This window comes from Otolemur garnettii, unplaced genomic scaffold (assembly GCF_000181295.1).
Source record: "Otolemur garnettii isolate 467f Iridium unplaced genomic scaffold, OtoGar3 scaffold00029, whole genome shotgun sequence".
Taxonomy (NCBI): Eukaryota; Metazoa; Chordata; class Mammalia; order Primates; family Galagidae; genus Otolemur; species Otolemur garnettii.
Genome location: NW_003852424.1, coordinates 2366787 through 2390119, shown reverse-complemented (window position 1 = coordinate 2390119; position 23333 = coordinate 2366787). Strand labels below are relative to the sequence as shown.

Genomic DNA, 23333 nt, shown 5'->3' with positions numbered 1-23333 from the left:
GAGCCAATTAATTTAGTTTTTAATACAAAAAAATAAAAACTACTACTTAATATATATTTTTAAAACATTTATTACTGATGGCACCTATAGCTCAGTGGGCAGGGTGCCGAGACTGGCAGATTTGAACCCAGCCTGGGCCAGCTAAGCAACAATGATAACTGCAACAACAACAAAAAATAGCTGGACATTGTGGCAAGTGCCTGTAGTCCCAGCTACTTGGGAGGCTAAGGCAAGAGAATTGCTTAAACCCAGGAGTTGGAGGTTGCTGTGAGCTGTGATGTTACAGCACTCTACCGAGGGTGATGTAGTGAGACTCTTGTCTCAAAAACAAACAAACAAACAAAAATTATTGCTTTGCCAATTAAGTTTTTCAGATGAGAAGTAAAAATAGAGCATAATTATATCTCTAGGACTCATCTTTGCTGCTTGGCTTATTCATAGTTTTAAGGGGCTGACTGCTGTAAACTTCTCCTGAGTTGTATCTGAAGCTTTTGTTGCTCACTTTGATTAAACTATATGGTTTCTTCTTTTGCTTCCTCCCTTAATGCAGTTATGATTATGTCATTTGGAAATTATTTAATTACATTATTTAGCATTTATGGTGTATCTTATCACTACCATTAATATGTAGCACAGACTATATAGCAGACCTTTTTCATCACCATAAATGCATTTTGTATTGCAGTTTTATAAATTAGGGGATCATTCCAGTGAGCTTTATAAGAGGCTTACCTGGGTTTCCTTGAAATGGATAGTCTTCCTCCTGTGTTTAAAGTACCCTTCTTTCCAAATTTTTGTGTCTTCTCAAAAGCTCCACTGCCTTAAGTCAAAGAAATAGAGTTGATTTTAATAATGTCAACAAATAAGTATTTTAGAAAGTTTCATTATAGAAGACATCCACCTTCGTAACCCTGACTTTTGTGATCTTTCATTGCAGCAGTTCTTGGCCTCTGGAGGTTGAGGGGACTATGCACAGCCTTTAGGTTACTTAGAGAATGTGAAGAATATAGTCTGATTTAATCCTCAGAGAATTTTCAGACTATTTCAGTCTTCATCTCTGTTTTGGTCAGCAAAGTGTCAATAAATCCTATAAACATTTTTTAACAGTTGTCTATATTAAAATCTGTTTCTCTACAAGGAAAACTTGCAGCTTACTTATGGATGGGAATTTTGATGTTTTCTTAATTGCATTTCTTAGATATAAGCTAATATGAATTTTACTAATAGTACTTTATAAAATTCTGAATTATATAAATACAGTATATGGAAGACATTGGATTTTAAGGGATTAATTTGTTGTAATAGGGTAAGAGATAAGTCATAAGGTTTTAAATTCGTATTTCTTATTTATTAATGTCTTATTGAGATAAGCTTGATTATAGTACAGTGGTTATTAAACTTGTAATATAGGCTTTCTTTCACACATGAAGATAATGCAACTACATTCTCACTAGCAGTGCACATACATATCTAAGTTCTTTTTTACCAGTGATGGCAGTGGCTTATACTTATGCATCTACAAGAATTGTTAGGAACTAAACTAAGTTTTAGAGGATAATAATAAGCTTCCTATGAGCCAGATAGTTTCTGTCTTTATTTATTTATTTATTTATTTTTACAGTTTAATGTATTTTAATAGCAGACTTACAGGAACAGCACAGAAGACAGACAACATTAAAAACATGTACTTGCATGTAGGACAACTCAGTTAGAAAAATATAGTGAATGGATGGAATCTACTGTATGATAAAAATGCTACAAACACCATTTAGTTGCCGTCAATAAGAAATTTACTTACTTTAAAAAAATCCAAATGCTGGCCTTGTCCAGAAAAATTTGACAGGTTTATTTATAATTGTTATAAAGTTGAACTGCTGAAACTTGTTCACTGAAACATTTTGACTTGCTTTAATGCTGAACATCCCCACATTTTATTTTTTTTTAATTTTTTAATTTTTATTATATTTTATTTATTTATTTATTTATTTATTTTGAGACAGCGCCTCAAGCTATCCCCCTGGGTAGAGTGCCATGGCATCACGCTCACAGCAACCTCCAACTCCTGGGCTCAAGCGAGTCTCCTGCCTCAGCCTCCCAAGTAGCTGGGACTACAGGCGCCTGCCACAACGCCTGGCCATTTTTTGGTTGCAGCCATCATTGTTGTTTGGCGGGCCCGGGCTGGGGATTTGAACCCGCTACCTTAGGTGTATGTGGCTGGCGCCTTAGCTGCTTGAGCCACAGGTGCTGAGCCCCCGCATTTTATATTAAAAATTCACACACAAATGAAAATGGAAAAACTGCCAATACCTGATTTCTGTCCCCTATTTTTCCAGTTGCAATCATAAACGTAAGTATCTTTTGACCCCATGGGGGGAAAAAATCTAACGCTCAGAACTACCAATAACAGGAAGAAGAGAATTTTTTTTTGATAATGAAATGTTTTCCCATCATAGCAGACTCTTAAGCACATTCTCCACGTATGCGGCGTGCCAGCTGGATGTCTTTTGGCATAATTGTTAAACGTTTGGCATGGATAGCACACAGGTTGGTGTCTTCAAAAAGGCCAACCAGATAGGCCTGACTTGCCTCCTGCAAAACACCAATAAGTTGCGCTCCGGAAGCGCAGATCTGTCTTAAAGTCCTGAGCAATTTCTCACACCAGATGCTGGAAAGGAAGTTTGCGAATCAGAAGTTCAGTGGACTTCTGATAACGTCTTATTTCATGGAGTGCCGCAGTACCAGGCCTGTAGTGATGAGGTTTCTTCACCCTTCCAGTAGAGGGCACACTCTTGCGAGTGGCTTTTGTAGCCAGATGCTTCCTGGGTGCTTTGCCTCCTGTGGATTTGCGGGCAGTCTGCTTTGTACGAGCCATGGTATAAAGACCTCCTTACTGACCTCCTTTCTTCGGCCGGAGCTTGTCAAGCTACAGGCGGTGCTGGCGTTAGACGGCGGCTGCGAACACTGAGCCAGATAGTTTCTAAGTGCTTTCCAAGTCTCTCATTTAAGAATATTTTAGAGTACCATTATATTTTTTTCCTTTTTCGTATAGTTTCCTTTCAAACAGTTGTAATAATAGAAAGCAAAATTTTTTATGTCCATTTACTCATTTGACAAAAATATTTGAAGGGATTTTTATGTCCCGTGGGCTCTGCAAGGTGATATTATTTAGAGATTTCTAATTCAGACCACGGTAATATTCTTCCTACTCAATAGTTTTAGAATACCCACTGAAGTTTTACCAACCGAAGATTTTGTGTGTATATAAACTTATAACAAGTTCTTGATGAGGTCTTGGACTCTTTAGCCATCTGATGTGGCTGAGAACATCAGGAGTGAACAGAGGCATAAACAGCTACCAGTAAGTGATCTACTTTAAAGTGTTTCACTTCGTAATATGACCAGTAGTGACAGATACTGACTCTGAAAACCTTGTGAATGACTTTCCTAAGGCCTTTAACCTGCCTTGGCCTATTTCCTAAAAATCAGCAGGATTTTACTTTCCCTGTATTGCTGAAATGTCCTTTAATGGAATCTTGAGTATTTTCATATGGTATCTTCCATAGATGTATTTCTGTTCTTTTGTATCCTGTAATCAATCCTTTTGGGATGTATCATAGGAGGAGAATAGGTGTTAAATTTATGAAAATGGAAATGTACGCACTAGTAATTAGGGTAACCTTTATCAGCAACTTCATAACTCAGTTTCTTTGAAATGAAGAGTATTATTTAAAGTGACATCTTATTTGAAAATGTTTATACACTGTTTAATGTTTATACATTAAGGGAAAATATTTCCTTAAAAAATAAGTCTTATGATTGCATTTTCATATTTCTTTAGGTGATATTCCACAAAGAATGTCATTAAAGACATACACTGTATCTTTTCATGTTGTTTAAGCATTGATAGAAATATAGACAGACTTTTGTTTGGTTCTACAAAAAGTAGTAATTTAAATGTACAAAGAAAATGTTACAACTAAAACATCTTTTTAGTAAACTAAGTTTAATAAATTATGAAGTATATTGTATAATATAATTTCATATGAATATTAGACATGTCCTAGACTAGCAGGGGTTCTCAAACTTTTTAAACAGGGGGCCACTTAGTTCACTGTCCCTCAGACCGTTAGAGGGCCGGACTGTGGGCCCCCAGATGAGTTGGTGGCTATTAAGCAGGACAGGCAGCGGCAGTAAAAACACCCAGCGGGCCGGATAAATGTTCTGGGCGGGCCACATGTGGCCTGCAGGCCGTAGTGTTAGGAAACTGGAGATGAAAATTACCAGTACAAGCAGTCACCATTATTTAGATACCTGCATATGTATAAATTGAATTTATACTAAATAAAAGCCTATAGCCAGTAGAGGCTTTGCAGTTCTGCATCAAAATAAAAATAATGCCAGAAAGCAAGAAGTGAAAAATTTAATAGCTGCTATTAATCTCAGAAACAGCTGAGATTACGTTCATATAAATTTTTTTCTCTGATTTTATAGAAATAATTGAAATATTCCTGCTTATATTAAAAGTAGCTGTGATTTGGTAGCATTGGAGAACATTCGGTCACTTTTTTGGCAGTTCAGATCTCTGTTCTGTCACTTAAGGATGTAAAACCATGCACTGTGGCCATTTATCCCTCTTGTTAATATCTCCTGAACTGTTTCCAAAGAGAGATAATATTTTCATCATAGGAATACCACAGTACTTAGAAAAAAATCCATTTGCATTATTTCATTTGATTTTCACATCCAAGGTAAGCTTTTTCAGAAATAGAAATTGGGACTCACGTTAAATGACTTTTTCAGAGTAATGTAGCAATTTAGTGGCAAAAGTAGGATTAGTACCCAGGTCTCCAAATTTATCCTCTTGCTTTGCTTCCCAGTTGACTGAATCCACTGAAGCTCTGGAAGATGTTACTACGAATAGAAAAGATTTTATACAGATAACAATAATGTATAGTATGTGGCCACCATGAATATGCTTTCTTCAATAATGAAGAGAATATAAGTGACTGTAGTTACAGTGAGAATAATAGATAACTTTTATTAAGCACCTAATATGGCTTGGTACTCTTTTAATTACTTTACTTGTATTACTTTATTGAATCCCTATTTTGGTCTCAATTTCACATCACAATTGAGGCACCGTTGATAAATGAAATATGGAGATAACTTAGGGAAGGAAGAGAAAAATTTGCTTTTTAAAAGTGTTAATCATGTCTGTCTGTTTTCACATTATAGATGAATTTGGAAATAATCAATGTCTTGAAGATTAGGATATCAATATAAGCTGCATCTGTCAATTGGAAAATAAAAACAGATGATAGTAAAACGTGATCATGCCAGGAATATATTATTTAATATAAGTTCGGGAGCTCTACTGAATCTACAGCTTTTGAGAAGAGGCCTAAGCAGTAGAATTAACTTGTCCTAAATACAGTTGTAGACTAAAAGCTTTGCGTTAACAGACAGTCTCTTAGGAGTGGTTATCTAGCTTATAAAACATTTTTATCCCCAAGAGTATTTCCTGAAATAATTTCAAGCAGTCAGTAGGCATAAATTATAATTTTTTAAATCTAAAAACTAATTCAAAATAGTGTGCTAGTGCTGATAAGAATTGCAACTAGGGAACACATTTGATGAGTTGCATTTCAATTTGTATTCGACATGATTTTAAGAGCTTTTTTGAGGGGTGCTTCTTTGAGAGGTGTTTTGAGGATGGGTAGGAAATGGAATGTGATTCCCCAGGTGAGCAAAAAGAAAACTAAATGACTTTTGTTTCCTGAGCTCCTCTAGTGCTGACCTTACAGAATTGGATAGATGATTATGTTTAGATTTTCTGACAGTATTATACTTTCCTCAAAGAGTCTTTTTGAGCCTATTCTCCCCATGTTATAGATGAGGAATGGAGTAGACAGGGAGTGTTTAAGAGGTTTGCCTAATGTTTTACAGGGCTGCAGTGGAACGTCAGGGAAAGGGAAAATATAATGAGCATCTGAAGACAAGTCAAAGCTTCCCTTCACCTCCAGTCCCTGCCCTGCTCTTTTATTCCTAAAGAGCCTGGAGCGGCAGGATGATGATTCACAGGGTGAGGCACACAATCCTCATGGCCCTCCTCTTCGTATATGTCCTGCACCATCCCCTCAGCAATCACCAGCTCTCTTGCAATTTCACTTTTACTATTTTTATTTTCCTATGTATTTGAGTATTATTTATCATACAATTATTGGTTTTAATTGATGTGCTTTTTATAAGGAGCTTTAGATCTCTGAGTGTGGTTTTCTTGTTGTGAGGTCATATGGTTTCTCCATTAGAGATTGACATCCTTGATACATAATGAGAGTTCATGGAGGAAAAGGTAATTTATTACTTTATATATAACTCATGTTTATGTAATATATTTCTTGTGATTATTGGTGAATACATAATGTGTCTTTTATGTCTAGATGTGTTAGGGATTGAGTATTTTAGTACTTACCACCAGAGAAAGTGTTCTTTTTTTCTCTGGAAGACGTTTGATACATTGGTCAAAACCAGGGAAAAAAGAAGAAAAAAGGAACTAGGAGAGAGGTCAGAGAAAACTTTCTCTAGGTGATACCATCACCAAGTCCTTAAAAGGGTATGGAAGATGAGGTTGAAGACAGGTATTGTAGTCCAGAGGGCAGTTTCTGTGGAAATTAGGAAATGAGAAACTCATAGTTCATTTATGAAGTTGAAATCAGCTAAGTACAGCTGGGGCATAATGTGAAAAGTGGAAATAGCTAAGACCTGAAAAGTAAACCAGATCCTTAAATAAGCTGTATAAAAACCTTGACTTCATCTTAAAAGTTTGGATAGCAGTTGAAAAAAGCTTAAAAGTAGCTTAGGTTTCACTGTGCATTTCCCAAGCAATAAATTATGTGAGAACCATATGATAATTATGTTGAAAGAGATGGAAGAGAAAGGAAGAAAGAGGGAGCAAAAATATTGAATGTAATGTATTGTTTCTATATTTTTTTATTTAGTGCACTGATACTTATTGTACTATGTACCAGGTAGTGTAGGAATGCTGTGGTAACTGGCAGTATTGCTTGCATGCTTCTAAAAGATGATGTATTGGCTATTTTATTATCTTACTGCAGAAGTTTCTTTGCTAGATACACTTTAATGTAAATTCAAGACCCTTAGAATACCAGTCCTAACACATAGAAACAATAAATAGTCAAGGTTATGGATACCCCAAATACTCTGACCTGAGCCTTATACACTTAATACATGTAATAAAACATCACATGTGTCCCATAAATATGTATAAATATTTTACATCATTAAAAAGACCCTTAAAATGCCAAGATTTTGATGTTTCTCACCTTGTATTAATCATTCAGCATACAAATATTATACTGTTATTTAAACTATAATAGACGATCATTTAGAGTAGCGGTTCTCAACCTATGGGTTGTGACCCCTTTGGGGGTTGAATGACCCTTTCACAGGGGTCACCTAAGACCATCCTGCATATCACATATTTGCCTTACAATTCATAACAGTAGCAAAATTACAGCTATGAAGTAGCAGCGAAAATAATTTTATGGTTTAGGGTCACCACAGCATGAGGAGGAACTGTATTAAAGGGTCGCAGCATTAGAAGGTTGAGAACCACTGATTTAGAGGGAAAGATTCTGGGTAGTAATCAAGAGTTCTGTGTATGCTTGTAAAGTGAGATACATATGTAGACTAAAAGATGCTTCAGTTTTTTTTTAATATAAAGGTGGCTAATGAAGGAATGAAGTTTTTTGAAATGTGGCACTCTAAACATTAAACACATTTAAAATGAAGGAGATAGCTGTATAGTTTTAATATTTATTTTGTAGTTATTTTTGTGGCTCAATTCTGAGGTAGACTAGGAATCTAGAGTCTACAGAAAGAAAAGTATCTTTTTGCATAATTTTGTCAGCTCTCCTTTTTAATTTATAATTATGCAATCAGTGCTGTGCCTGTAAAAAATTTTGAATGATAGTATGATTTATATTTTAGAAAATTAGACATGCCTTGTAATTTTTCATGTTTTGTTTAGTCAGCTGATTTATAGGTTCCTAATATGTGCTTAGATAATTGTGTATTTTAAGGGTAGTCTATGAAGAATATAATTATATGTTTAGGCAATTGATATGTGATTGTTTCTTTACTCAGAGAATGTTTCTTACAGTTCTCATTTTAATTCATTAACAGTAGGCTCGGCACCTGTGGCTCAAGTGGCTAAGGTGCCAGTCACATACACCTGAGCTGGCGGGTTCGAATCCAGCCCAGGGCCGCCAAACAACAATGACGGCTGCAACCAAAATATAGCCAGGCGTTGTGGTAGGCACTGGTAATCCTAGCTACTTGGGAGAAGGAGGCAGGAGAATTGCTTGAGCCCAGGAGTTGGAGGTTGCTGTGAGTTGTGATGCCACGGTACTCTACCCAGGGTGACAGCTTGAGGCTCTGTCTCAAAAAAAAAAAATCATTAACAGTAAAATGTCAAAAAGTAAACCTTTCATATTGTTTTTAAAATGTTAGCAATTTAAAAACAGTTAGCTTTTGTAATGTCAAAAAGTGTTTATATTGGATTAACCTGTATTATATAATCAAAATATTTTTATTGCCATTTCCCATATTTGTATAGTTGAATTGAGTTTTAAAAATTATTGCTTTGGGTTGTGAAAAACCTACTAGTTGTGTCTGTAGGACAGTAGAAAATAATATTTTGGGTGGGCATTTAGGATTTTGTAAAAGGTGTTTGTTTAATGTTAGACTCACAAATCCTATTTGATGTTTTACTTATTAATTGAAAGTAAACTTCTGTATTTAGTATTCTAACTAGCACATATTGACTTTATTAATGATTTGTCCATTGAATGCTTACTATATACCACATTACCAGGTCGAATGTTTACTGTGGCAGAGAGAGCAGTGTGAAAGTTCAAAATCTTGTGGGTTTTCATGATCAATTAAAGTAATAGATGTGAAAGCATTTTGAAAACTATACCATTATGGTTGCAAGCAACAGAAGACTTGACTAAAACTGGTCTTTAAAATGGGAATAACTATTGTTATGTCGCCTAACAAAATTCCCACAGTGAGGTAGAGATTATACTCTGTTGAACGGAGTTCCAGGTCTGTTTTCCTCCAGGGGATTGTCTTCATGCTGGCATTTTCATGTTGATAAAATGGCAGTGGCAAGTCCAGGCTTACATTTGCACACAGTATCATCTAAAGCAGCCCTGTCTTCTACTAGAAGTTTTTGTGGTGATGGAAAAGTTCCATACCTGTGCTGTCTAGTGTGATTGCCATTAGCCATCTGTAGCTGTTGATTACTTGAAATGTGGCTAAGATAGCTGAGAAACTGAATTTTTAGTCTTGTTTACTCTTAATTTAAGTAATCACATATGGCTAGTGGCAACTCTGTTGTTAAGCACTGATCTAAAGTATCAGATATCAGTTCTGTCTTAGAATTTCTAGCAGATGTTCTAAAATTAATTCTCATTGTGCTGTTCTAGATCATTTGCCTCCCTGTCTCCTACTGCTCAAACAATAATCCCAGAGTGGAATATCCTGATTGGCTTATTTTAGCCAGGTGCACTTTTGGGGCTTACTGTAAAGCTATAGTTAATCTGGATAGTGTGGTATTTGCATAAGTATAGGCACGAAGCTCTATATTATGAAATAGAGAGCTCAGAATTGACCCACACCTATGTGGTTAATTGGTTTTTGACAAAAGTACCAGTGTAAATCAGTGAAAAAAGGAAAGTCTATTCAGAAAATGGTGCTGGAAAAACTGAGTATCCATGTAGAAAATAAAGGAAACCTCAATATTTACCTCTTAAAATTTTTGTGGAATAGAGGGCTTATATAGGGGAGTAATATAAGGTAAAGAAGAGACAAATTGGGTACAGCTAATAGAGTGCCTTGAAAACCCAGCTGTGGCATTTCACATTTCTCTTAATAGGCATTGGACAGCCTTTGGACAAGTGATTAAAATTTCAAGTAGTCAAATCATTATTATAGGAAGATGCACAAAATTGTCTATTGGAGTTCAGGAAGAAAATAATCGAAACTTAATTTTATCTTAAAGTGTGCTTACTGATATTAATAAAGATTGACGTTCATGTATATAATGTATAAAAATATATGCATATATTGGGCTCTGCACAAAATGTTTATAGATGGGGTAGATAATCTAAAAAAATTATATTCTTATTCAGATCATGGAGGGCCATCAGAAATTAAAATAGGTTATAAATACAAAGTAAAATAGAGAGGAACTGAATGTGTAACAATTTATTAGAAGGGAAAAAGAAAAGTGAAAAAAGAGTATGTTAAGAGTCTAGACAGAAGGCAGTGTGGGCTTGGGTGAGCGTTGTGGCAGCAAAAATGGAAATAATAATCTACAAAATGTGGTATCCCATGTGAATGCAGGGAGAGAACAAAGAGGGAGCAGCAAAGTGTCTAGCTGTGTTGACTAGAAAAGGTAAGTCCGAAAGGCAAATCTGTTTAGTAAAAGATAATGAATTCCATTTTAGTTAGGTTGAAATAAAGATGTTAAAAGGATAGCCAAATAAAAACAGACAGCAGATAATTGGACCTGTAAAGCTTCCAAGTTCTAGATTAGTTCAGGAAGAAGGCAACCTCATTACTTCCATAAAACTATAAAATGAACATGTTAAACATTTTACTTAATTCTTTAATGATGAGGGAATGGACGAAATATAAAACATTCAAAGGAGAATTCAAAATACAACATGTTTATAGTTAAAGAATGCTGAAGTGAATTTATAATAGAAACAAAACCGGTCCATATCCGCAGGGCAATAATCAGTGGTATTCTACAGGAAACAGTTTCTACAAACAGGAATTATTTGCAGCTACCGTTAGTTCTTTGCAAGTTAACTAAATACCAACTCTGCAGAGTTGTAAAACAGCCTAGTCAAAGAAACAGGTGGATATAACTAACCTAAAATGGAGGTTGTTGTAGCCAGGCTAAATTTCACTAAATTTCACTAAATTTCAGTTTTTCACTCTGTTTCCTTAACTTGGTGTAGAAGTTGTAAACTCAGCAGCCTGTTGAGGTCTTTGCTCTCTCCCTCCTCTCCCTCTGTTCCCTTTTCTTCCTTCCACTCCCTTTCCCTCCATTCCTTGTCCCTCCTCTCTAGCAATATAGGAGGCTTTGTGTACCTCTTCATTTTTAGATAAAACTGGCTTAATTAGTGCCAAAACTAAAAAAATAAAACTTTCTCTTCTTTTGGGCATTTCTCAAATGCCCAAAGTATTACTAAAGTGATCTATGTAACTAGAAATATTTGTACCCCCATGATACTTTGAAACTAAAAGGGGTGGGGGGATTGCTAGGAATCTTTATTCCCTAAGTTTATTAGAGCTGAAATCAGTGATGAGTCAAGAACTTGTAATTTTTTTTTTTTTTTGAGACAGAGCCTCAAGATGTTGCCCTGGGTAGAGTGCTGTGGCATCACAGCTCACAGCAACCTCCAACTCCTGAGCTCAAGTGAATCTCCTGCCTCCGCCTCCCAACCAGCTGGGACTACATACAGGCACCTGTGACAATGCCTGGCTATTTTTTGGTTGCAGCCGTGATTGTTGTTTGGCGGCCCAGGCTGAATTCAAACCCGCCAGCTCAGGTGTATGTGGCTGGCACTTTAGCCCCTTGAGCCACAGGCGCCAAGCCAAGAACTTGTACTTAATAACAGATAATCATCAAAAAAAGGTAAAATCATGGGTCTATGAAAGGAAATGAACATAAGCCATCAAATACTGAAGGAACCTCCAAAAAATGCTGGCTCGGCGCCCATGACTCAAATGGCTAAGCGCTGGCCACATACATCTAAGACGGTGGGTTTGAAGCCTGGGCCTGCCAAACAGTAATGACAGCTGCAAAAAATAGCCAGGCGTTGTGACGGGCACCTGTAGTCCCAGCTACTTGGGAGACGGAGGCAGGAGAATCGCTTGAGCCTAGGAGTTGGAGGTTGCTGGGAGCTGTGATGCCACAGTACTCTACCTAGGGTGACAGCTTGAGGCTCTGTTTCCAAAAAAAAATAAAAAAGTTGCAGCTGGTTAATAGGTAAATCCAAAGATCAGACAAATGTGTAATCCCATCAGGAAGGCCAAACAAATTTACTTCTTGTATGACCAAATTGACTCTTTCACAGTGGAGGAAGTCAGTTGAGCTTCTAACGTACAGAATAATTTGCACATCTGTAAACACTAATTATTTGCATTGCTGTCAGTTTTCTATCTCTACAGACTTGCAAATAGGTCAAAGACAAAGGGAAGAAACCCATAGAATCAGATAATGGTTGGACCCTAAACAAGGCATATTTTTCCATTAAAGGTAGTTTATTTGGGTTTACTTAAAAATGTGATTTTGCCCTTAACTAATATTGAAAGGTAAATGTTAGCGACATTAATTATTTAAATCCCACATTGTACAGCATAAATGGCAGTGTGCAGAATTGACCCAGTTCACCAAAAGAAAAGCCATTGAAATCATAATATAATTTAACTTCATTGTGACAAGTAGAAAAATGTTTGCTTTTTAAAAATTCTTAGCTGTTTCACAGGATCACAACTAGAAAAAAATGCTTAACCTGACACTCTAAAAATAAAATTTCTGTTTTCTATAGAAGTGGACTGAAAAAAATGGTAGGATATTATGTAAGTAATCTTGACAATTAGAACATTAAAACATGTTTGGAATGTTTAAAGTTAGCTTAAGTTGATTAATAACTTATTCATCAAATGATCTCTTTAGTGGTTTATAATAGATGTTTCAGAATACAAACAGCAACTAGGATAAATCACTTTAAATGGTATATACCGCTGAAATGTGTAATTATTTTGACACAATTGAGTTTTTTCCTTAAGTTAGCCAGGATGACACTGAAAAATTTTTATTACATTATTAACAAAGTATTTTGGAGTTCTGTTTAGAGTGGAATAGGATAATTGATAATAGCCATAGTGCACAGTGCTAGCACTCTTGATGCATTTCTTTTCCCTTTTATAAGCAGATTCTTTGTAGCTGGTGATCCCTTTCAGATTGTGGTTTCTTCTTTGAGCGAGTGTTTTTGTGGCTAACTTGAATTGCATGAGAAAACTGAAGCTGACCTGAAGTGCCTTGCCTTGCCTTGTTAATAGATTACAGCATTCCATTTGTTGGTACCAGTGACACAGGAGAAACTTTACTGTTATGCTATTTGGTAATGATAAAGAACACAGAAAAAGTCTTTTTATGGTAGTCCTTAAAACAACCTTCATATTTTGGTGATGAGATACAAGTTGGCTATCAAATGGAGAGGTACATTAGCTTGTTATCTGGCAAAGCTGATAGAGCCTTTTAAGTCCTCTCACAGTGACAGGAACCCCATCTGAAGTGAAGGCTTGCAGACTTGGAGATACCAAAGCACTTTCCTTCCTCATAAGGACAAGCACAGTTAATCTACCTTTGTAGAATAAAAACTTCATGTAATTACTGAGCAAAGGCCATATTTTTTTCCTCTGTCGATGAAAAATGTTTGAAGAGATACATACTTGATGATTGCTGTTGGTAGAAATTTTAGTAACAAGCATTTCAGCATACCAAGAAAAGCAAAACTGTGAATTAACTAGTCTTAAGGTATATGAGCATTAGGGGGCAATAACCAGAGATTTAGGGCTAGAATACATCAACTTCATAATAAGATCTGTGTGTGGGTACCTACTGTATTTATTCTGTTTCTGGAACTTTACAGGTTATAATAGTACAGTGTGTTCCAGTATTCTAGGTGTGAACGTTTTCACTGCTGATAGCAACTTGAAAAGATTTGGCAAGTAGTTGCTAGCATGGATAGTGGGAGCATAAATGTCTCCATCTTTTAGTGTTCTGAACAAGACGTTCATGGCCAAGTGCATATAAAAGTCCATGTGATTAGTTAGACTCTTAGAGCCCAGTGCCGTGGGACACCTGTTGGGGAGATAGGTATAGCATTTGCTGTTTACTCATAGTTAGTTAGTGGTGTGTCATGACCACAGTTTTAGGCACTATATATGAGATGCCTAGCATGTGCCAGGCAATTTGAGAAGCTTACCTTTGAAGGATATTAAGCTCTGTCATGAATTAATTTAAAATGCACTTTAAATCTAATTTAAATAATTTATTAATGAACTTAGATCAGTTTATTGATCAAGCTCTGTGAGATGCCTTGCTTAGAAAATTTTAACTTCCTAACACCTGGGGTTGGTTGGAAAATCAACAAGGCTCAAAGCTATTTCACTTGTTGAACTCAGTAACTCTACGTTCAAATACCAAGATTAAAAATTTTTTTTGACATTTTGAAAGTAAATGAGTATTCCATAGATCTTTAAGCCCTTGATTTTTAATTTGTTCTTTTAAATACTAGATAAGTTATTTCATGGTGACTTTAAGAAATATTAAAAATCTGAAAACCAGCTACTCACTATATTTTTACCCCCAACTCAAGGAAAAAAGTATGGCCCAGGGGATACTTTAAACAACACTGAAGAAAATTCTCCATTATGTCAAATCCGTGGATTAAATCAAGCTGTGAAGGAGCTCAAGCCAGCAAAGGGGCATGAAGCATGAGGGGAAAATTATAAAAATACAATGTCATTAACAATATGCACTTTCTATATAGGAGTCATTACTGATATATATAAATATTAAATTTGAGGTTTTTTTATATTTTAGAATTATGTAGGAAAATGATACTATAGAACAAATTAGGAATGAATCATTGGATATTGGGCTATAATTCTGTTGGTTGGGAGAAGCTGTAGGCAGAAAGGAAGAATGTCAGTAGATGAGGTTGTGGAAATGTTGAGTTTATCAAGGTACTGTAATTTCCCAGAGGATCATTTCCATAGATTTCTATTTCAGTTCTTACAATCATTGGGCCTGTCAGATAAATTGATCAGGCTGTGATCAAATTCAACTTCTAACTGTCAGAGCAATGAGTAATTTACCATTCTTTAAGAAACTTAGGAAAAATTCAAGCAAACAAATATTCCTTTTCTCTCAATGTACAAGGGAGAATTAATTTTACATACATCTGAGGTTTACTTTCTTTGCAGAATTAGAGTACATGTGTTACTTAAAAACCTTTTCAGTGGCTCTTGTATGATTTCATTAATTCGCTCTGTGCTCTCTTAATAAATTTTACAAAAATACTCATGGCAAGTTAGCATTATTTGTGTGTGAATTTTCCAATTGTATTTCAGACTTTAAGAAAGAAAGGCCTTAATGGTTGTGAGAGCCCTGATGCTGACGATTACTTTGAGCACAGTCCACTCTCGGAGGACAGATTCAGCAAACTAAATGAAGATAGTGATTTTATTTTCAAACGAGGCCCTGTAAGTACTTTTATTTTACCTTTACTTTTTATTTGTTGATCCTTTTTGTTAACTTCATTATTTAGGCTCTGAACAAGAAGGAGCACAGAGGGTGCGACAGCCCAGACCCCGATACTTCATATGTGCTAACTCCACATACAGAAGAAAAATATAAAAAAATTAATGAGGAATTTGATAATATGATGCGGAATCATAAAATCGCAGTGAGTACTAAAGTATGGTTTGTGCTTTTATCTTGTGCATGAAGAAATTGACCGTACATCTTGTTACTTGTGTTTACAGTGGATGAGCACAATAATAAGTAGAAGGAAAAAAGGCATTTTATACATTACTTTTTGTTTTATAGAACTTTAAAATTGCTGAAATCTTATAATAGTACATGTTCAGTATCTTAAATATAAAAGTGAAGAGAAAAACATTCTAATCCAGACTCTGGTAGTTTCTATCCCTGTACCTTTGGGTAGACACCTAACAATCCTAAATTCCACTTTCTTCATCTATAAATTAGTGAATTGGCTCATGTAATTTTTAAGGTCCTTCCTCGCTCTAAAATTCCATGACTTTTAATATAAAGTATATATGAGACTTTCCTCTTTCTCCATGACTTAAAAATACTGAATGTGCCCTAAAACTGTATACAAATTTTGAGGGGAAAAACAGTATTAAAATTGTAACTAACACTCTCTCTATATTGATAACATTTGTTCCTTATATATTGTATCTTGTATGTCTTATAATTGTAGAACTCAAACATGACTTGAGTATTGAAATTTTAATAACAGGCTAGGTTCACACATGTAATTCACTCTGAGAGGCTGAGGTGGGTGGATTGCTTGAGCTCAAAAGTTCAAGACCAGCCTAAGCAAGAGAGAGACCCCATTTCTACTAAAAGTAGAAAAATTAGCTAGGTATTGTGGCAGGTGCCTATATTCCCAGCTACTTGAGAGGCTAGGCAAGAGGATCTCTTGAGCCTAGGGGTTTGAGGTTGCTGTGAGCTATGACATCATGACACTCTAGCCTAGGGCAACAGAGTGATATGCTGTCTGGGGGGGGGAGGAGGAACAGTATAGTTTTTTTCTTTCTTTCTTTCTTTTTTTTTTTTGGAGACAGAGACTCAAGCTGTCGCCCTGAGTAGAGTGTGGCATCACAGCTCACAGCAACTTCCAACCCCTGGATTTAAGCAGTTCTCTTGCCTTAGCCTCCCAAGTCCCTGGGACTACAGGCACCCACCACAACGCCTGGCTATTTTTTACTTGTAGTTGTCATTGTTGTTTGGCGGGCCCAGACTGGATTCAAACCCGCCAGCTCTGGTGTATGTGGCTGGCGCCTTAGCTGCTTCTGTGATAGGCACTGAGCCAATTTTCTTTCTTAAAATGTATATACTTTTATTTTTTTGTACCCTCTGTATATATATTATACATTCTTAAATAGATCTTGAGAATATAAAATGTAAAGTAGTTGGACTTGTTACAGAATTTGGTATTTCTGAGTTATTTTCAATTATCTTGTATAGTTGTAATAGTAGTAGAGCTAAACTTTCTCTTTGGTTCTTTGTAAATGTCCCAGATCACTTGGTAATGATAACACCAAATTCCAGGTCTTTTCTTATGCTGTAGATAATGAGGAAGATAGCCTAGGTGAATTTTAGTTTAAGGAAACAATATTCTTAAACTGGTTGCAAAACAAATAGGGCCTTTAAAATTTTTCTGTGCTTATAGCCAGGTGTTGTGGTGGGTGCCTGTAGTCCAGCTACTTGGGAGGCTGAGGCAAGAGAATCATCACCTAAGTCCAAGAGTTGGAGGTTGCTGTGAGCTGTGACACCTCGGCATTCTACCGAGGGTGACAAAGTGAGACTCTGTCTGTAAATAAATAAATAAATAAATAATTTTTTTTCTGTGCTTGCTTATACATTTAACCACAGTGAGAGAGTATTCCTAACATCTTTGAGTTCATGCTCCTGGACTTCATAGTTCTTCAAAGAGTTCCTCTCACTGGAAGCTTTATTGACAAGAGCTACTTAAGATGATTCTAGATCTAATTTTCTACTTCTGTGTGTGTAGCATAGCTTCAGTGGAACACATTTGTTCCAGTCTTGATATTTGTTTCATTTTCAGAGTTAATTCTCTTAAAGCTGTGCCCTAAACTGTGCGTCAAGTATCCCATAGTCTGCAGGTTGAATGTCCCTTATCTGAAGTGCTTGGAACCAGACAGTTTTGGATTTTAGATTATTTGCATATACATAGCATATTTAGATTATTAGCATATACATAGCATATCTTGGGGATAGGACCCAAGTTGGAACACAAAATTCACTTATGTTTCATATATACTTTATACATATAGCCTGGAGGTAATTTTATACAACTATTTTGAATAGTTTTGTGCATGAAACAAAGTTTGTGTACATAGAACCATCAGAAAGCAAAGGTGCTGCCCCATGTGGGATACTGTAGGGAGCCTGCAGTTGGGGTTTCTATCCCAAATATGTGACATTTCATTTTTGTGAGGGTGATTGCATGGAGGAATCTGGGCATACGTATATTGTATGATATATTGAAGGTAAAGAAGAATTGGGAGGGTCTTTTTTTCCCTTGGGAATACTGAAGAAGCTGTGTGTTATGTACCTGCGTTTTGATTGCAGCACATCATATGAGGTCAGATGTAGCATTTTCTTGCATGACATCATGTTAGTGTTCAAATGTTTTGGATTGTGGAGGATTTGGGATTTTCAAATTAGGGATGCTCATCCTAGATAAGAAGCTCATGAAAAATACTTGTAAGGAGGTATTTTGGGGCTAATGTTGTTATTTTTCTTCAAAACAAAACAGTAGCAAATAAAATAAAATTTCTTCTGATCTCACAGGGATATTTACTTCTGAAAAAATTTATTTATATATACAGTTTTCATATTTGTTGATGAATAATTATAATTTTTCTACCTGAAATAAAGTACTGTTGAATTGAATACATAAACTGTTCCTATATTCTTTGAACAGCATTACCTTACTTTTTCAATCACTGTTTTAAAATGAGGACAGAAGAAAGTTATTTTATTTTCTTTGACTTTAAATCATTGGTTCTCAACCTTCCTAATGCTGTGAGCCTTTAATATAGTTCCTGTGGGTCATGACCCACAGGTTGAGAACTGCTGCTTTAAATTATAAAGAGGACTGTTATTTTTCCTGGCAATAAGCACCTTTAAACAGTCTCTGGGGGAAATACAACAGGAAAATAGACAATGTCATTTTAGAGGGAATATGGAATGTTTTAGATGGAAGGAAGGTTAGCATTTTTAATATTTGTAGTTTAATCCTCATACAATTTAAAGAAGATACAAAAAAATTATTACTAGCTTGTTAGTACTTAATTTTGCTGTTTAGATAAAGTTTCTTTGCATTTTCATTTTACCTAGATTGTGTTGTATTATGTATAATTATTTTTCTTTAATTTTGCCCATTAAGTAGTTAATCAAATAAATCAGACCAGGGCTTATTTGTAATGTTCTGGATTTGATGTATTAAGTTAATAATTTTGTGTACACACTCTTTTTTTCCCTGTATTCTGTTTGAGATCTTTCAGTCAAATATAATGTTACTAAACTGGTTTGCAATGAAGTGCTAATTTATGCTTACTTGGTAACAATGATAGATTTTGTAATGTCTAAATTTGACAACACTAATATTAGGTTTTAACCTCTCATTTTCATCTTTATAAATATTTGAAATACAGAGTATAGATATAATTAGTACATATATGTTGATACTAAAAACTGAAGTTCATGTCAAATATATTCATGTTCAAATATAATTCTAAAGAAAATAGCTTACAACTGCAAATTGATTTAGTAAGAACTTGTCCACATTTATTACTTTTGATAACTTGAATTACCTTATCACATTAAAGTTCATAAGTTACTAAATACAGATGGAAATGAAGCTAACAATTTTTTCCTTGTTCTTTATTTACAGCCTGGTCTGCCACCTCAGAACTTTTCAATGTCTGTCACAGTCCCTGTGACCAGCCCGAATGCTTTGTCCTACACTAATCCAGGGAGTTCACTTGTGTCCCCATCTTTGGCAGCCACCTCAACATTAGCAGATTCAAGCATGCTCTCTCCACCTCAAGCCACATTACATAGAAATATATCCCCTGGAGCTCCTCAGAGACCACCAAGTGCTGGCAATGCAGGTGTGTAGTGATTCTGCTGGTTCTTTAATAAAGAGGGTGAGAAAACTAATGGCTGTTTATAAGCAGTTTCTTATTGTGATACTCTTAATTTTACTGCTTTGATAAACCGAGTGTCACTGCTACTTGCTCTGTTTTTAAAGAAATTTTGCTGAATGTGTGGGTGTAGCGTTGTGTCAAAGTACAATATGGAGGAGAATTTCCATCTCTAAGCTTTCCTTGTGATGGGAAAGCCATACTTTGACAGGCAAAAGATACAGTTCCTATGTCATGGTCAGAGATTTAAAGTTGAGTATGAGCCATTAATGTTAGAATTAGTGGGAAGAGACTTTCTATTTGAAGTTAGAATGTTTTTTGTGTCACCTTCTGCCTGACTTAATTTATTAATTAAGCAGAAATTTGTAATGTGTATACTGCATTCACTTGTGTAATGCCATGTCTCCTCCTGCTGAAGTCCCAGACCTTCGAGTACTCTAGAGCCCTCTCCCCATTCTAATCAGTATGTACTATTCAGTAATGATGCCCAGGAAGGCAGACACATTACAAGCTTGATAGGTAAAGTATATATGGATGAGATATTAAATTACATATTAATGCCAACTTCAGCCTGGGCCAAATTTTTATTTTTGTGGTTTTTTAGTAGTGGAGTGAGGATTTTCCCTGTTTGTTTATAGCTAGTCAGATGAGGATCTTAAGCTAGTTCATGTTCATTCTCTGCCTTTCTTTAACATTGTTAGGTGGGATGTTGAATACGACGGACCTCACAGTGCCAAATGGAGCTGGAAGCAGCCCAGTGGGTGAGTGAATTTTTACTGTTTCATTTTGTAGACATCTATCCCATATGAGATAAAAGGAATATTGTCCCTGAAATGAAACCCTGTATGAAGTTTCCTTCTGAGGGGTGCTTTCACTAAGACCATTTTTTTTCACGACACCTTATTTTATTCCTAACGTTGTGGCCTTAAGTTCAGTTACTCATGCATTCTTTAAGTATTTATTTTATTGACTGCCTCCTCCATACCAGACATTGTTCTCTTCTAGAAACTAAATTGCCTTAATGTAACATTTGCATCAAGATGGTTTCTTAAGGAGAAGCTTTCTGTTGTGTCTGTCCTTACCAAGGTCAGACTAGAGAAACTGTTATATCTTACATGAAATGTTTTCAGAAATTACTTAAATAAAAAAATGGACATAGTTTAAACTGAATTAACAAAACTATCATTAGTTCTTTAAAAAGACTAATAAAATTTAATATTTTCATTACTATTCAAAATATTTTATAGGATTCATTATAGTTTATTTAATCTGTAAGTTATTTAGATATTTCTTAATTCCAAATACTTGAAGATTTTCTAGTTATCTTTTGGATTTTGTTTTCTAGCTGAATTATTTTGTTACTAGAGAACTTACCTCCATATGATTAAATTTTCTGAAATTTGCTAATCCTTTTTTTGTGGCCTAGCATGTGATTGATTTTTATGTGATTTTTGGGTACTAGAAAAGAATGTTTATTCTGTAGTACAAGCATGGATTGCAAATTTTGTTTATTTTAAACAAGTTTTAATTTCTGTAAAAACTTACTGTGTCTCTTCAAGTTTAGAGACTTGTGATAGGCCACTTCCAGTTAGTTCCACTTTTCCTTTAAACTGTATCCTTTTAACTAATATTTTCTTTTTCTTTCTTTCTTTCTTTTTTTTTTGAGATCGAGTTTCACTATGTCACCCTTGGTAGAGTGCTGTGTCATTACAGCTCATAGCAACCTCCAGCTCTTGGGCTTAAGTGATTCTCTTGCCTCAGCCTCCCAAGAAGCTGGGACTATAGGTGCCCGCCACAACACGTGGCTAATTTTTTTATTGTTGTTGTTGCAGTTGTCATTGTTGTTTAGCTGGCCCGGGCTGGCTTGAACCTGCTAGCTTTGGTGCATGTGGCTGGTGCTGAGCCACATTATCATTTTCAAGTGCATAATATGTTTATAGATGAGTCCTCTATTTGCCTTGTTTCTGTTTTAATTTTTGTGCAGTCTTCTACCTGATTCTCAAACCAGGATGCTTCCATGGTATCCATCTAGATAGTTTGAGGACTGTTTTGCTTATCTTTAGTATCAGATATTGTGAAAGTATGCATGGATCCTTTTTTTCCTGCTCATCAGCTTCCATTAGTGTTTGTGTATTTAATGTGTCACCTAAGACAACTCTTATTCTTTCAATGTGTGGCAGAAAAGAAAAAGGTTGGAAACCCCTGCTAGGTTTGTGTACTTTTGAAAGAGGTGTCTTTGAACTTTTAAAGCAATGAGCAAATCCAGGCAAGGGGTAGACTTTATAAAGAAGAAACCAAAGAAAGCCTAATAAGACTGATCAGTTTGTCTCTGCTAAAATTAGGAACTTTTATTCATGAAAAAAACGCCATAAAGAGAGTAAAAACACATATTGGTGTGTATACAATCAATAGAGGACTTTTTTTTATATGAAGAATACTTACAAATTATTGAGAAAAGGAAAACTTAAGTTTTCAAAATGTGCGTGAGAACACAGGCACTTCACAGAAGAAGATCGTCAGGTACCTATAAAATGTGAGAAGATGCTCAATTTCCATAGTTAAGAAATGGAGAATGAAGACTACACACAGAGATCCCCGCATGCCTACCAGAATGGCCGGATTGAAATCGGCTGTATTGACAAGGCTGTGGGAAAACGTTTACAAGGTCTCTTATGCTGGTGCTGGGAATACAAATTATTGTAACTGTTTTGGCTTTAGTCTCTTAAAGTTGCAGATATGCTTATTTTATAGCCTAGCATTTTTACTCATCCTTATATGTTGTAAAGAAATGCTTTTGTGCACCATAAGGTACACAAAAAGATAATGGAAAAGATCTGTATGTTATAGTCAACATCTAGAAATAATCCAGTTTGCTATCAACATTATATTGGATACAGGCTGGGCAGGGTGGCTCCCACCTGTAATACAGCACTGCAGAAGGTTAAGGCAGGAGGATCACTTGAGGCCCATAGTTCAAAGTCAGCCTTGGCAAAACACCAACAACCTGTCTCTACAAAAGAAAAAAAAAAAGAATGAATAAATAAATAGTAGCACGTTCATGTGAAAGAATATTGTAGTGCAGTGAAAATGAAGAAACCACAAGAGAACTTGATAATGGATGAATTTCACTGAACTAATATGAAGAGGAAAAGGTAGATACAAATACATACCCAGTGATTCTATCTACATGATGTTTCAAAAGCAGGCAAATAAAACTAGTTTGGAATGCTTGTGTAGCTGGATGGTAAAACTATAAAGAAAAACAAGAAATTACCAAAGAAGCCATGAGAATGGTGACTTTGGGTAGGTGAGATTATGGTGGTGTTTTAGGGTGCTCAATTAGGGGGTTCTGGTGACATTCATTTTCCTGATCTTAAATGGATCTCTCTGTTTTATCCTTAATCTGTAAGATTTTGTTTTGTACATTTTCTGTATATGTGTTATATTAACAATAAAAAAGTTTTAAAAATGAGTATGATATACTAGATATAAAAAAACTATAACCACAAATATGAAGGGACTTTAAAAATTTTAAGAGAATGGAAAGTAATATTTATACTATAAATTCCAAAATTTAGAGAGAAACAAAATTCACAGACACACACTCAACAGAAAGACTCTTGGTAGCCGTTGAGTCTTTGGACATTGTTGCCTACATGTGGCAGCACTCATCTTGAAGTCATGAAGGGAGTCTGTTTAAGATGACAAGCCAACATGCCAAGGATAACAAAGTGAAA

The 23333-nt window shown here is 35.5% G+C and overlaps 1 protein-coding gene and 1 pseudogene across 5 annotated transcripts in view; one reads left to right on the top strand and one right to left on the bottom strand.

Annotated features, from left to right (window-relative positions):
• The window catches only part of MEF2A (myocyte enhancer factor 2A), a 129351-nt gene that overhangs the window by 71945 nt on the left and 34073 nt on the right, over positions 1-23333 (top strand). For 3 of the 5 annotated variants that reach the window (XM_023512491.1, XM_023512493.1, XM_023512492.1), the window contains 3 exons: positions 15441-15578; positions 19344-19563; positions 20298-20357. In XM_023512491.1, the coding sequence (XP_023368259.1) occupies positions 15441-15578; positions 19344-19563; positions 20298-20357 (418 nt within the window). Of the gene's footprint in view, positions 1-15243; positions 15376-15440; positions 15579-19343; positions 19564-20297; positions 20358-23333 lie in introns of all 5 variants that reach the window. The other 2 variants (XM_023512494.1, XM_012804540.2) reach the window with 2 other exon arrangements.
• On the bottom strand, positions 2419-3076 carry LOC111724931 (annotated as a pseudogene).